The sequence below is a fragment of the Gastrolobium bilobum genome, unplaced genomic scaffold, assembly GCF_033153095.1.
Source record: "Gastrolobium bilobum isolate Gb01-03AN ecotype WA unplaced genomic scaffold, APGP_CSIRO_Gbil_v1 utg8280, whole genome shotgun sequence".
In the NCBI taxonomy this organism is placed as follows: Eukaryota; Viridiplantae; Streptophyta; class Magnoliopsida; order Fabales; family Fabaceae; genus Gastrolobium; species Gastrolobium bilobum.
In genome coordinates, this window is record NW_026897959.1 from 17,876 (window position 1) to 32,514 (window position 14,639).

The window sequence follows — 14,639 nt, forward strand, 5'->3', positions numbered from 1 at the left end:
ACAAAGTAGAGCTTACCAAGTGCAGTCTGACTTACATGTGAAGAAGCAATAGACATTTCTATTAAACGCCTAAAATACATGGAATTGCCAGGTTACACCTATAATATATTATTTACAGATTGCCAAGGGCCAAATCATCCCTTTTGAAAGTTCAGGATGGCTTCGCCGTCTGACCATAGGCTGAAGAATAAACAATAAATAGAGCAATTCAATGATTCATACATTGTGATGACCAAAATGTTAACATCTTCCAACTCATAATATATAATATATATTATAAAAAAATAAACGGAAAATTTTCTTACAAAGTATTGGTTCCAACCCCCAACATAGCTACAATTAGAACTTCCACATTTTTATCATCCCATCGAAGCATGAAAGAGGATGGAAAACTAATCACAAAATTAAGCTGTGGTGAGGAATTAGCTTGAACCAGGTTCAGCAAAGCTAAATCTACTAATTCATTCTTTTAATGAATAATCTGATTGTTGGGCAGTTAAGTGTTTTATCCCTTCTCGCTGAACAATATGAAGATATCTAAAAGAATATGTTCTCAAAACCAGAATGAATTCACCGGTTTTGAAGTCCTTCAATAGCCTTTTTCCACTGCCATGCTCTTTGCTTTGCATCCTCAAACGACATTACCTTTTTAGGCTGCATCAATACATTAAATAAAAAAAAAAATGTGAAGGAAAGTCCCAAAACATAATAGAATAGAATTAAGACGTAGAATATATTACAAGTTAGGGAAAATCACTTCTTTCTTAAACATGGTATGAAAAGAATTTAAATAATACCCCTTTCAGAAATTACATTAGATAGGAATTTAAATGTTTCAACTATTAGCATGGCCACCTTGAAGTCTGACTTTAAACCCTCACACATACTGTTTAGTGCAAATTGTATAACAAGATCCTATAGAGAAGAGAAAGGCTTACTGTGCAAATCTTGAAATGTGATGGACTAGCCACTTGGATGCTTAAATCATTTGGATTGTCAGACCATATTATATTTCCCTTCACAATTAGCTTTGAAGGGTCCACATAGATCAACTTTGGTTTGTTGGTAAGGATGAGCTGCACCTTCTTGCTTGTTAGTTTTTGTAATTTCTTCACCATAGAAATCATAAGAACAGATTCCCCAGGATCCAAAAATTGTTGCCTGTAAGATGAGCACATAAGAACAGCCTTTTTTTCATTTTAAGTTTTTCTAAATATTCTTTTAACTTTTCCGTTATTTCTCTGTTTGCATTTAGGAATGAACAGTTATATCTCTGAAAAAAGTGGGATTGATGGGATGGGTGATGCAATTCTTTTACCTAAATACCAATAGGGAGAGGTCATATTCATAAGGTAATATATAACTGAACATGTATGTAAATTAACATAATTTGAGGCCTCAACACGCTGTTATTCTATGCCTTTAGGATATGCAAAGCAACTGAATACTAAAACCAAAATAGTTTTGCCACGTTTAGTGTCTTAAAAAAATTCTTTGATGTGAAAAACATAAATTAAGGATAACATATATCGTTTGGTAAAATAATTAAAATGCAGAGGATATTGCAACAAAAAATCTCCTTTGGACACATATTTTGAACGTTCTCTTTTATTTGCGAATTATACTAACATTTGACATGATTGACAGAGGATTAATGGTCTCTATTAAATCATTACTCTTGAAGTAAATACATATACCAATCTCTTGTCACTAGAATATGATTGGATGCAAAAACACAAACAAACAGGAAGTTTTGTGCATACCATTTTGAATCGAATGAATCAATCGAAGCTAGCCTGGTTATGTGACCAGTTCCTTCGGAAGATGATGTAGCACCATCAGGTTGTCTAGCAGAAGCTGCAGAACCATCCCCAGTGTGAGAAGGACTCCATGATGACTCATGAACATCATCAGCCGCAGGCGACTGAGTCTAAAAGTGAAAATTATATGACACTTAGAAACTTTATGCTCATCAACAAATAAAGTGGACAAGAAATGAAGGTCCCTTTTCTTATTCTCCAAATAACATTTCAAAGAGCAAAGTAATGGAAGTCATACCCCAGGCTCCAGAGCAAGTTTTGGAGGAATTTGTGCCCTTAAGTGATCCCAATCAACTCCCTTGAAAAACAGATGCCTTTTCAAAGCAGCGTAACCATCAGGTCCTGCACCTGGTCTCCTGCTAGGGTCCAAATCCTGCACCATCATTGCATTGTTAATTAAGATTAAAACTTCACAAATTAATAACCCAAAGCATGCTAAAAAAATATTACATGTATCATTAAAAGATGAATTATAGTATTATTAATGTATTATTTTTTCAAGTTTATCTACTATAATGCCATATTATCATATCTTGATAAGTTTGATAAAGTATTTTCAATTTTCATGTAATATCTTTTTTATTGAAAAAAAAAAAGTCAACTGGTCTGTATAATAATATTTACTTACATGTCTTTACAAACCTACGTATCTATTATCAAATACTCTACACCTATTCCTTCTCACTTTCTATTATTATTATGAATGTTATTGCAAAGGCACATCACGCTCACACGTGCTACATCAAACCCAACCACCACCACCACCCCAAAAAAAAAGGATGCTGGGATTTCAAAGTTCAAGTTCATAAAATACTAACCAATAGCCGGTCAATTAGGTCTCTTGCTTCCTCAGAAAAGTAGTCTGGAAATCGAATTTCTCTTGCTATAATTCTTTGGAAAATAAGCCATTCACTTGCATCTTTAAAAGGGGAAGTTCCAGAAAGCATTTGGTATAACGTGCAGCCAAGAGCCCAGAGATCATTTCTGTGGTAAGACATTGAGGGAAGAAAAAAAAAATTAAAAATTAAAAAAAGGTTTTTATATGGGGACCTAGCATGAAACTAAAGCAATAATGAAACTCAATGCACAAACAAACTTGACATCTGAACTGTCAAAAACAATCCTTGATTTAGAAAAAATCACGACTAAATTAAAAAATAATGTACATACACAGAAAACTGGCAGAAGAAATAATATTATCACAACATAAAATTCATCTATATTAGTGGATAATTTAATCCCTACCCAAAAGTTGCTGGAGAGGAATTAAGAACCTCTGGAGGGACATAAGCAGCAGTTCCGACAAACGTGCATGCTTTGTCATCTAGAAATTTAAAGGAAAAATAAATAAATAAAGCCAATATAAAAGAAAAATAATAATCTTAACAAATCAGCTTCCACATTGCTCCTATTTTACCTGATGCAGCATTTGGAAGGACAGTAATTTGGCTATCCTGCATAGGCTTCACACTCCCAAAATCAGCTATTTTAATATGTCCTTCAGCCGTAAGTAATAAGTTCTCTGGCTGTAATTGAAGAAATTCAGTATTCACACATGTCCATATATGGCAATGATGCAGTATAGTCATGCCACAGAACTACCTTAATATCACGATGTATCACTCCCAAATTATGAATGTATTCTAAAGCATCCACAACTTCAGCCGCATAGAATCGTGCCTCGTCCTCGGTTAGACGAGCTTTCTGCACTCAGGAAATCAGAAAGCTTGCTAGTAGATATCATGAAATAACGAGCATGCAGAAAGATACTAGCTTACATATTAACAACTTCCATATTCCAAAAAATAATAAAAGTACAAATATTTTCTTACAAAGAGGCCAACAAATTGTTAAAAAAAGTCTTGATAGGATCACAAATATAAAAGGCTTTCCTAACTGCATTGGCCTATTGGCAATTTCAAATTATAAAAAAAAAATTCAAACAAATTACTTATACTCCAGAACATGGAACAAGTGCCATGAAGTTTTATGTTAGCTTACCCTGGTTATTTGATCAAAAAGTTCTCCACCTTCACAGGATTCAAGTGCCATGTCTTCTCCAATGTAAAAGGAACAGAAGGGGCAAAAAAGATAACGTCAAATAATATAATCCAACTTGACAAACAAAGGGAGCAAAAAGAAGACTGAGAAGAAATCACAGAGAAGAGTAAGCCAGGGGAAAACTGAGTATAAAGAGAAAATACACCCAGGAATACTTACACAGAGAAAATGTGTCTTGAAATGTGAAATATAGCCGCACAATGCCAGGATGGTCCAATTGATCAAGCACTATGCGTTCCAACTTCACATAAGCTGTTTTGTTCTCTTTAGTAATAAATTTTTTGTCCATGATCTTCAATGCATACACAGTTCCTGTGTCCTTCTTCTTTGCCCTCACAACCTTTAAAGATAATAAGAAAGATATTCAACGATTACTCCAAAATAAAAGAAAAAGAATGTGCGGAAATGGTACAAATTACGAGATATTTCCTTCAAATATCAGAAATTTTTTAGAACAGCTACCAAAAAAGTTGGGCAAAGAAGGAACACAAATCATAAATCAAGCAAGACAGAAGACAGAGAGAGTGCAAGTGCAAGAGCAAGAAGGGCAGAGGAGTAGGAGATGATCATATCTACCAAGAAGTTCACAACACCTTCCTTTGACCTTGAAAAAAATTGGAAACCCTATATTCTGTGTACATAATCATGTACCAAACTCTAGAATATGAAGTGTCCCAAAGGATTGAAAAAATAAAATAATCTTTTTATCCAAACAACTAGCACTGTTGATGCATTCTAAACACCACAGAAGCCAATAATAGAAAGGGGAAAAAATCAGTTGAGAAATAAAAGCAAAAAAATGTGTTTACTAAATAAAACATGTAGCTGGGACCGTGTTCACATACCTTATAACAAAAGTAAACCATAAAAAAAATGTTTTCAGTAAGATTTCACATGCTCACGTTCAATAGCAATGCAGTTTAAATATGTACACACTAATGTCTAATGGCAAGCGACATTCAGGTTGAAATTCCTCACAAATTAGAAAAAGAGAACCTTTTGTACAAAGAAATAGGGCATCAAATAGTAGATCCAAAGGAAGAATATGATGCTGCTGATTTCATGCACTAGTAGTTTCATCTCAATTCCAACTGGGTAAACCAATCATTCCTTCAGTTTGCTTCATTTTCTACAGCCTACAATCTGCTTTACTTCCAGCTCTGAAACTTACGTAATTCTCATTAATTACTTCAAAAGTAATCTTGAGGATCCATTTGTTTAGAAAAATGGTTTGATATCCCAATCTAAGTCTTTGAATATAGTTCACAATACCAGAAGAGCTATCGAGAAACAATTTAGCTCACAAAATGCAGGATGCTTTCCTATTCTGTAATATGAATGGAGCAATAAAGTAACAGGTTTTTAGCAACCATTTGCAAATCAAAATTCCCAGATAAAAGGTACCAAATGAAGTTTCATACAATACATAGAAACAAGGATGTCAACATCGCGCCTTGATCTCTACTGCATAATAACCATCAATCATTATCCAACTGGCAACCAACACTCAACAAAACTGAGCAGATTACATGTATTATGTAACAAAACTACAAAGCCAACATCATCCACAGGATTCATGCATTCATCTAATCATTGCACAAAAACAAAAATCATAAAAATGAAAGCAAACCAACACCAACCCACAAGACAAAAAAAAAAAAAAAAGCCACACAAGTCTATGCGTCAGACCTTAGAATAAGAGCCAACACCATAGATCTTGCCCAATTCAAAGTCCTGAATGGTGTAATTCTCCTGTGGAGCTCTAAAAGCAAAGCTCTTTGATCTCTGGACATTCCCACCACCATTGGAAGAGGAAGAATTCCCCTGAATCTTCAGCTTGGAATCAAAATCCTTCTCCATTTCCAACATTGCTCGGTTGCCGAGAACCAAAAAACAAAAAAGCTCCAACCTACGTTCCCATCACTTTCTCTCTCTAGAAACCAACTTTCTCTCTCTAGTAGCCTGGAGAGGAGAGCTTGGAACTGTCAAAGAGAGACGAACCCCAGGAACCCCTTTTGGATCAAAATGAAAAGGGTGAAGGGATTATGTGATTACAAAGAGAAAGGTATGAGCTTGAGGATTGTTTCAATTTTTGAAAACCCTATCCCTAGAAAGAGGGAGAGAGAGTTAAGGTATGGGAGATTGGAAGAGGGGGCAGTATAGAAGAGGTGGCACATCACATGGGGAAGGAATGATGATGGAGATCATTCATTTTCTCATGCCTTCTTTCTCTCTCTCTTTGTGGCTATTAATCCCAAATCAGGAATGGAAACACCTGTCATAGGAAGATGTTGCATAAAATAATGCATATCATTATAAACTTTTGTGCAATTTCATGCTTTGTGTCACTATCCCATTGGGAATGGATAGAATAATAATCCAAATGACTCTTTGCCAATTCGAGCACAAGTCCGAACATTGGATTTAATGGTTTGACCGTTTTGACTGAAACTGGGACATTTAATCAGTTTTGGTTTTAATATCATAATTACTTTTTCTTGTTTGATCGGTTGAAATAATTACATATATCACTTTGAAGAATAAATATTTCTCTCTGTGTTAAATTATCTCACTCTCTTGTAATACTTTCATTGGTGGGATGCACTGAATCTAGGTGTAACAGATGCACTTAAAATTTATTCCACTTTGAGAGAGGAAAATATTTCTTCTTCTATTTTGGCTTACCCTGTTATTCTTTAGTATTGATTTTCTTAATATTTTTTATTTTGTATCTGTTTAGAGGTGTTTAGTTAAATCAAGTTGTACTTGCATGAGATGCAGAGCTTGAGCTTCTATTGATAGATGTCAGGTGGTAGATGTTTTAATGGTCGGAAGGAAATGATATTTTGACACTCAAATCAGTATATGTAAGAGACAAGTATACAAGATAGAACTATACTAATTGAAGATGATTTGAGAGTAAAACCCATAGTTATATGATGGCATGGAGGGATAAACTTTCTAAACTAGGTGAGATATGGATATGAAATTTATAATTTCCATGGATGTGCATGGTACTAGGTGTGAATCATTATAATAGTGGGGAGATTGACAAAAAATTTGTATAGGTTTCAAAGTAAAAAAACTTCAAAAATTAATATTGATCTGTTTAATAACTGTTAGGCTAGATCACACGTGATTGAATCAGCAACATTTAAGTATGAGCTTTGATGGGTACACTACTTGAGATGCTGGGTTGGTTGGTAAGATACTTTGCGAGATGCATGGGCTGGAATGGATGTTTCGTGCAATTTGAGACTCAGTGGAGGTATCTGCAAGGCAATCCGACACTAAAGTTAGTAAGTATTCAACTTGTTTAAGTATTGATGGGAATTGGAGTTTACCTTTTCCCACAGACGACGCCAATGAACTGTTGGTGTGGTATGAGAGCCACATATGTAACCCCAAGGGGTGAAGTGATCAATATAGGCATGCCTTAGACAGTAATAGTATGAATTAAGATTGAACAAGGGGTCCTAAATGCAGCGTATATCAATGAGGGTGGTGTAAGTGGCTACAATTGCTCTCCAAGTTAACAGGATAAATGACTCATGCAATAGTGATATCGTATGTGTCTATAATGCAGACTAAGGGGGTATTTATAAGTCTCATGAGGGAGAGGGAGAGAAGGAAGTCAACAATTATGAGGAAGAGACAATGTAGCCTGGCCTTGCAGGGACAAGGCACTTTGCAGTTGCTGCAATGCATGCAACAGCTGTTATGCAGGGGGAAGTGAGTAGGGAGTCCACATGGATGTATTTTAGGTGCCTTAGAAGGCAAAGAGATAAGGGAGTCTCCCAACGTAACACATTTTGGTGTCTTACGTCAGGATGTCTGGCATTAACGCAGACAACAACAGTGCTGACATGACAGAGATGGTAGGGCTAAGGTGGCTTGGTCTCTTAATAGTGGGCTATTCTTATTGTGCCAGCTAATTGAACCGGCCAGAACAGAAACTCATCTCTGTAATCATGTTTTTAAATTTAAAACAACCATGTATATGGTTTTAAATTAGCTCCTAAACCTTAGTGTGAATGGTGGAGCAAATTTCTCTTGAAAAAAAGTACTTTTCAAAAAAAAAGAAAGATTGTCAGTACAATTTTTTAATCAAAATGAAAATGCAAGGCATTTATATGACGTTGAAGATTTTAGAGGTCATAAACGATGCTTTTATGTGAAAAGTTTGTCATGCGATTTCAATCAAGAACAAAAACAGATGGAATCTTTGCAAGGCAATCCAAACCATGCAAAACAACTGCTAAAAAAATTTGCAATGGAAATTAAAAATACATAAAAAAAACCCTATAAACAATTCATGAAAAATGAAGAAGGATAAAGGAGGAAAACCATTAGGTATACAAAATATGGAGATAAGATTAACTTACTTTTACACTTAACTACAGTAATTTATAATACATAATATAATGAGCAAGATCTTCTTACACCAGTGTAAGAATAATAAATCTTACGTCAAATCTTAATTGAATTTTGTATATTTGACGATGGTAATTTATTAAAAATTAATAAGTATAGCCCAATAAATTATAACTATCTCATGTACGAAAATCAACAGCTAAAATTGAATATAAGACTTATTATTCTTACATCGATTTAAGTTGATCTTAAATTTCAAGCAAACATGAAAGAATCATACTTAATGTTGCTAGGAGATTTATGAAGTATTTTGTGGATGTTTCATAAATGGGCTTACTGTAACACAAGCCCAGCCCAAGTAGTTTTGCACTAATGACTGGTGGACCAGAGTTGCATAGAGTATGAAGCACAAATTTTTTGGCCTCATTGGAATTTCCATATGAATTAGTGTGAAATAAATCACGATGATACAGAATATTCTGTGATATTTGGTATTGCCTTGCAAGATCATGTATATACATTCATGATGTCCATCTGTCACAGTTCATATTCATCCCTCCTAAACCAGAAACCGAAGTCAATAAAACAATAACAGAAAGCTACCCTCACAGGCTTAGAAAATAGTCAAAAACCAATCAGAACTATAATCAATGTCAGGATCAGAATTACATTTTCTATGGAATGTCTTTCCAAACAGTTCTACACCTATTTTCCATTTGTTTCACCCTTCTTGAATCATGCTCATTTGTCTCATCTCAACATCACAAATTATCCCCGGTGAGTAGGAGGCACAAATTAAAAAAATTAACATGACAAGGACATAATTACATGTTGCAGACATTCTATTCCAAAAACCCCTGAAATAAGATTCACAATGGGGTACAAGTATAGACTTCACACTTTATACCCCCATAGATGTAAAAATACATAAGTTGGCAAGGACCTAGCTATAAGAAAAAAACTCCCTACTATACATCCCAACCATCTTTCCTACTGTCAAATCCCCATTTTCGATCAGCTAAACTTCCATACATCTCTGCAAATTTCATGAGGCAATGGCTTCTCATTCGATAATGCACTTTTGTGTTTCTGCTGATTGCTGCACCAGAAAACTTTGAAGTGTCAATTGCCCAAGCTGGTTTCACATAATCAACAGTCCTCGACGATGAGCTTGCATTTGCATACAAATAATTTAAAAGCACATCTTCACAGTTAAAGTACTTGTCCACCATTTCCCTCCCTTGCTTGGCTTCCTCACCCCAGTACCTATTGAAAGCTAATTTAGAATCAATAAAAGCTGCACCAGTAAGAATCATGTTGTACCCTTTATGCTTTCGGGCATATTTTTCTCCCCTATATTTTAAGGGACTCCCATCAATAAGCCGAGGGTAGAATCCAACAATCCGATCTGGATGCTGACGCCACACCTTGAAACCTCTCTCAACATCATCACATGTCATCATAATGTCATCATCAAGCTCAAGGACAGCTCGTGTCTTGATCAATGGATCGACCTTGAACCGATTATTTAGAGAGTTCTTTTCCTCTACCCTGATCCTCACTGGTACTGCAGAATCTAGATCACTCAGTTTAGGAGGGACTCCCTTGTTCCACACCACAACTATCTCCCTAACAGAAGAGCATCTTGAGTAATGTTTCACATACATCTTCAAGTTCCAGAGACGAGCATCATATGTCATTGTTAACATTGTGAACTGGGAATATTGTCCTTTCAACGGGTAAGGTTCTTCTGAACCGTTACCTCCATAGATATTTCTAAATCCTATGCACATCAATCCAACACCCACAGCAAATATTATAGCAAGAATAAACCTCCTAGCACAAGCATTATGTTTTATCTTACCTCGAAGAAATGTTGGGGCTCTGTTCAAGCGGCTGCAAAACCGTATTACTCTTGAACTGAACAAATTTGACCTTTCCCAAGACAAGATAGGTAAATTCTTCTTCTCAGAGTTATGGATGAACCAGTTGAGAGGGACAATACAATTCACAAATCCAAGTAACACCCCTAATAGCACAATGAGTACAGCCGCAACTGCAACAGAAGCACAACCAACCATGAACCGCCGGATTGAATCTCCTGAAGGAACACGATCCCCATCCATAACACCAACCCAGCCACCAGACGGCAGATGTTGTACATCTAAGTGATGGTATCTAGCACCATTCCAAGCATTTCGACCCTTGTTTGGCTCCACAAAGCCCAAGGGTACTTCAATTTCTTTGTATTCTTCAGTGTTAAGAGTTTCAATCTTAAAGAGACGCACCCCTCTCCCATATGTATCACCACAGTCCTGACCCATACGATAAAGATTTCCTTCGTATTTAAATGGCCTGCCTCCATTGCGAGCTCCCAAGCTCTTGTCAATGTTATAAATGGGATTTTTCTTATGAGGTTTCCAAGGACCAAGAGGTGAACTGCTATACCAAATCTCTAACTGCCCATTTTTCTTGGTGCCAAATCCACTATGGTCTGAGCCAAAAAGCCAATACCTCCCATCAGAATTGATGATAACAGAATCAACAAGGGGCTTTTTCATGATGACCTTTTCCAATCTCCACTGCAAAGGAAAGTTAATTGCTCTGTAGAGACGAAGATCTCCTTTTTTACTGCCCTCAGGCATCATATATATCTGTGAAGTTACAAATGAATAAAAAAAATGAAGATTACGACAACCATAATTTAACTAAAATGATAAGTTTAAGAAGTAAATGAGCATTACATAAGTTCATATACATCATATTCATAACTAAACATACACATTATTTTTCTCAGCAACAATACCTGATCTTCATGCTCAAAGACATATGGATAAGAAAGATGCCAATCCTCATTCAAGGCAATTCCCAGTTGTTGCCATGTTGCTCCCTTATCAGTACTTTTTGATACTCCAATATCACCTTGCATAGTGACTGGATTCTTTGTCTCATAGAACAGGTACAAAATATCACCCTAAATTGCAATGCCAATATAAGTGAATAGGTTCATACTGATTACTCATTATCCATATAAAAAACAAGAAACTTAAAAGCTGAAGACACCTCTATAACAAGATATTAACCTTTTTTTCATTAATATTACTCATCTCTCATTTATCATCCACGAACATAGTCAAGCATGTTCTTGTTCGAGCACACATGAATATTTCTAGGCTTTTTAAATAATTATACCTTTTTTATTTGGAGACTGTCTATTAAACGTTCATTATACAAACTAAGATACTGAAGCAACAAGATAAAATGTTTACACAATAGGCTAACACCTGTATTGACAAAAGACAGATAGATACAAACAGTATAACACAGGCAAGATTTTGTTGCAGCCTTAATGATGCCAGGAGCTACTGATAAACTGACTGTTTGGCACAAATTTTTTGACAATCAATAGAAAATTGGGGGAAAAAAAGAAAAGAAAAAGGAAAAACAATTGATTCTATCCATTTTGAAATTACACAGTTGAAAGAGTAAACTTGCATGAATACTTTGAAAGGAACTACTCATTTTGTCAGAATAAGTCTATATAAATTGCACCCTGTTCTCCAATATTGAGCTTAATTTACCTTTTATATTTTTCCCTGACAACAACACTTAAATAGTTGTCCTACAATGGTGGGAGCCATGTGCACTCTGCCACTTTTTTTAAAGACACTTAAAATGACCACCATGTATAATTGTCCATCCTCTTAGAAAAGCATTTCAATTTCATGCAACCTTCAGATTCATAATTGTTCATAGATATGGAAAAGAATTTCAAAGGGACACTTCATTTCCCAGTCAACACACAGTTCATTTCCTTTCCCAAACAAAAATAATATGGTCCAAAGGAAGAAAAATCAAATTGACAGTGCTCAACAAATCATGTATAAGTACCACTTGTCCAATCAAAATGTAAAATTTACAGATAAAAAAACATTGATAAAATAGATTAGAGATTAAGCAACTGTTCTGGACAATCCCTATAATTGGATCTATTCCTGCTAGCTTTATTTTTAATTTTACAACATGGGCAACCAAGAGGGCCACTGTTTCTTTTTTTACACTTAAGAGCACCCTGGTTACTACAGTTATCGACTAAATGATGGCATTAAAACTTGTACGGTTTTGTAAATATCCTATTAAGGAAAATGATTTATGCTGCACTCTCAAATGGAGATATTATACAGAATGAGTAGAAAGCCTACATTTTATGTCATATAGCATACTAAAATTAGCTCCATGATAGTAAAAAATTTATGGTTTTGCTGTAAAATGAAATCTTCTCCAAGTATGCTACATATAGTAAGGAACGGACCTACTACCTAGTTAAGAGCAGAAACGTTCAGACAAAAACAACATACAAGATGTCACATGAAGCAAGTTGAAGCTATAAGTCACAAAAGACCACTTCAATTAAGTGTTTTTGCATCCCCCCACGCACCGGTGAGGGCATGCTGGCTCACCCACAAAGTGGGACCCGCCGCACCCTCCTACTCATCGGGGCCTGGCCCTTGCCCTAGGTCGCACACTTCAGCACCATCAACTTTTGGGGCTAGTTGATTCTGCAATTGAGTTATTACACACTCCCTAGTGGATTTCAACTCCTACTTAGCCATAAATCTCATCTCATTTCTCACTTCAAGACCATCAACTTTCGAGCGGCTTCTCACTTTAAGTAAAGAATTGTGGAATTACAACAAGCAACAATGAAAATATTACTTGTATACAGATCCAGGATCCCTGTTGTCACACAGAGAAAAGCCTATTCTACTGCTCCATGTCAAATTTAAAGCTCCAAGCAATTTTTTCCAGAAAGGGGCAAGTTAATCAGGAAAAATAATAACAACATGATGTATTATGTTTAACTTTGCCCGGTAACATTCTAACATCAAGCTTGTTTCATTGAGGATTAACAATTGAATCCAAACACTGACTTAGCGAACAAAAACAGGCGTGTAAAAAAAAGGTTAGATTTTGCCTATAAAAAACCTACAGAAGGAATAAAATACAGCTAGCGAAAGGAATAAAACTATTTCATAGAATCCGAAACACCAGATATATGAAGGAACCAAGGGTGACAAGAACCTGTTACCTTAATAAAAAGAAAAGGGTCAGCAACAAAATTACTAGGAAAGCCAGCATCAGAAACAGAAGCACACGTCACCACAGGATTAGCTATAGGCCAAGCAGCACTGTCATCGTTCGATACATTCGCCTGCACATAATCAAGACCATCACCTCCAAAGAACAAAAATCAATCCATCCCACACACCCACATCACAAAACGAAATCCCAGTTGAAATCATTTCTTACGATCAGTTCATCAGAACAAAAACAAAACTTTCAACATCATAATTCAAAATACACAACACATGTATAAGAAAAAAAAAACTGAAGTAATCATAATCAAAGTATTGAACAAAAAAATCCATTTTTCTGATTTTTATTTTAAAAAAATTATAACTGTTGGGTAGAAAATCAACACAGTTCATGCATATGAACAACAACACAATAAACCCACAAAAACGCAAAAAAAGAAGAAGCAAACCAGACACACAATACATAAAGGGGGGGAGAGAGAAAAGAAGAAGAAGAAGAAGAAGAAGAAACTTACAGTTTCAATGGGTTTAAGAGAGAAGGGGGAGTCACCATAGAAAATACCGATTGACCAAGAACCCTCATTGTCCTCTTGACAACCAAAAGGGGAGAGAGCGGTGTGCACAGTGGGCGAGAAAGCAAGCCAACCATAGAGGCTTGCTATTGATCCGAACAAAACGAAACATCCGAAGAAGAAAACGAAACCAGACGAAAAAAACCGGTTATAGTAGTGCTGGCTCTCTAATCTCCACCTACACCAACACTTGAGAGTCATATCACAACAACTAGAGTTACCACCACTAGAACCGCCGCCACCGCCACCGCCGCTAACCTGGCCGGAACCCATATCGCCAAACTGTAGCCGGAAATGCTCAGAACCGCCGAAAGATCTCACACCGCCGTGGCAGCGCCACCGCGTTGCTACTCGGTCACCAGCATTTCACACAAACCAGTTTCCTTTTTTTCTTTCTGGGGTTTCTCTCTCTTCAATTTTATTTGGGTTTCTCTCCGAAAATGAAGATGACCGGACAAGGTTGTAATTTTGAGAATTGTTGTGCGACTCGACAATCCTTGCCTTTGTTAATGTCTACACTATATATAATGTTAATTGTTTTTTTTTTTTATAAAATATATATATATATATATATACAATGTTTATTAATTAATGTTAAATAATGCATTAATTTTTTCTATTGTTTATTACTCGCGTTTGAAACTGAATGGTACTCGATGCGAATGAGGGGCAACTTTTCAACACGGAACAAGACGAGGAAAATTTCATTCCTACGA

The 14,639-nt window shown here is 35.9% G+C and overlaps 2 protein-coding genes across 4 annotated transcripts; both read right to left on the minus strand.

Moving 5' to 3' along the window:
• Positions 1-17: 17 nt before the first annotated feature.
• LOC133311763 (3-phosphoinositide-dependent protein kinase 2-like) lies at positions 18-6,151 on the minus strand. Of its 3 annotated transcripts, none has more exons than XM_061512854.1 (11): positions 5,571-6,151; positions 4,041-4,221; positions 3,822-3,874; positions 3,423-3,524; positions 3,238-3,346; positions 3,066-3,144; positions 2,639-2,804; positions 2,059-2,193; positions 1,764-1,924; positions 939-1,161; positions 18-654 (listed from the first exon to the last, which is right to left on the minus strand). In XM_061512854.1, exons 1-11 carry the CDS (start codon positions 5,748-5,750, stop codon positions 571-573), a joined length of 1,473 nt encoding a protein of 490 aa, XP_061368838.1. In that variant the 5' UTR covers positions 5,751-6,151; the 3' UTR covers positions 18-570. The 3 variants fall into 3 exon arrangements, with proteins under 3 accessions (XP_061368838.1, XP_061368837.1, XP_061368839.1); XM_061512853.1 differs by having other exon boundaries at positions 19-654; positions 1,764-1,930; XM_061512855.1 differs by lacking the exon at positions 18-654 and having other exon boundaries at positions 1,027-1,161; positions 1,764-1,857.
• Positions 6,152-8,782: 2,631 nt separating this feature from the next.
• On the minus strand, positions 8,783-14,398 carry LOC133311767 (glucosamine inositolphosphorylceramide transferase 1). Its single transcript, XM_061512863.1, has 4 exons — positions 13,867-14,398; positions 13,345-13,467; positions 11,062-11,229; positions 8,783-10,909 (listed from the first exon to the last, which is right to left on the minus strand). Exons 1-4 carry the CDS (start codon positions 14,194-14,196, stop codon positions 9,224-9,226), a joined length of 2,307 nt encoding a protein of 768 aa, XP_061368847.1. The 5' UTR covers positions 14,197-14,398; the 3' UTR covers positions 8,783-9,223.
• Positions 14,399-14,639: the final 241 nt, after the last annotated feature.

Excerpts from the sequence above, each read along its gene's own strand:
- LOC133311763 (XM_061512853.1), bottom strand. The coding sequence starts at position 5,750 with ATGTTGGAAATGGAGAAGGATTTTGATTCCAAGCTGAAGATTCAGGGG. Across the intron at positions 3,525-3,821 it reads TTTTTGATCAAATAACCAGG|AAAGCTCGTCTAACCGAGGA; the intron begins GTAAGCTAACAT and ends TCCTGAGTGCAG. Across the intron at positions 655-938 it reads CACATTTCAAGATTTGCACA|CCTAAAAAGGTAATGTCGTT; the intron begins GTAAGCCTTTCT and ends GTATTGATGCAG.
- LOC133311767 (XM_061512863.1), bottom strand. The coding sequence starts at position 14,196 with ATGGGTTCCGGCCAGGTTAGCGGCGGTGGCGGTGGCGGCGGTTCTAGT. Across the intron at positions 13,468-13,866 it reads CTCTTAAACCCATTGAAACT|GCGAATGTATCGAACGATGA; the intron begins GTAAGTTTCTTC and ends GATTATGTGCAG. Across the intron at positions 11,230-13,344 it reads ACCCTTTTCTTTTTATTAAG|GGTGATATTTTGTACCTGTT; the intron begins GTAACAGGTTCT and ends ATTGCAATTTAG.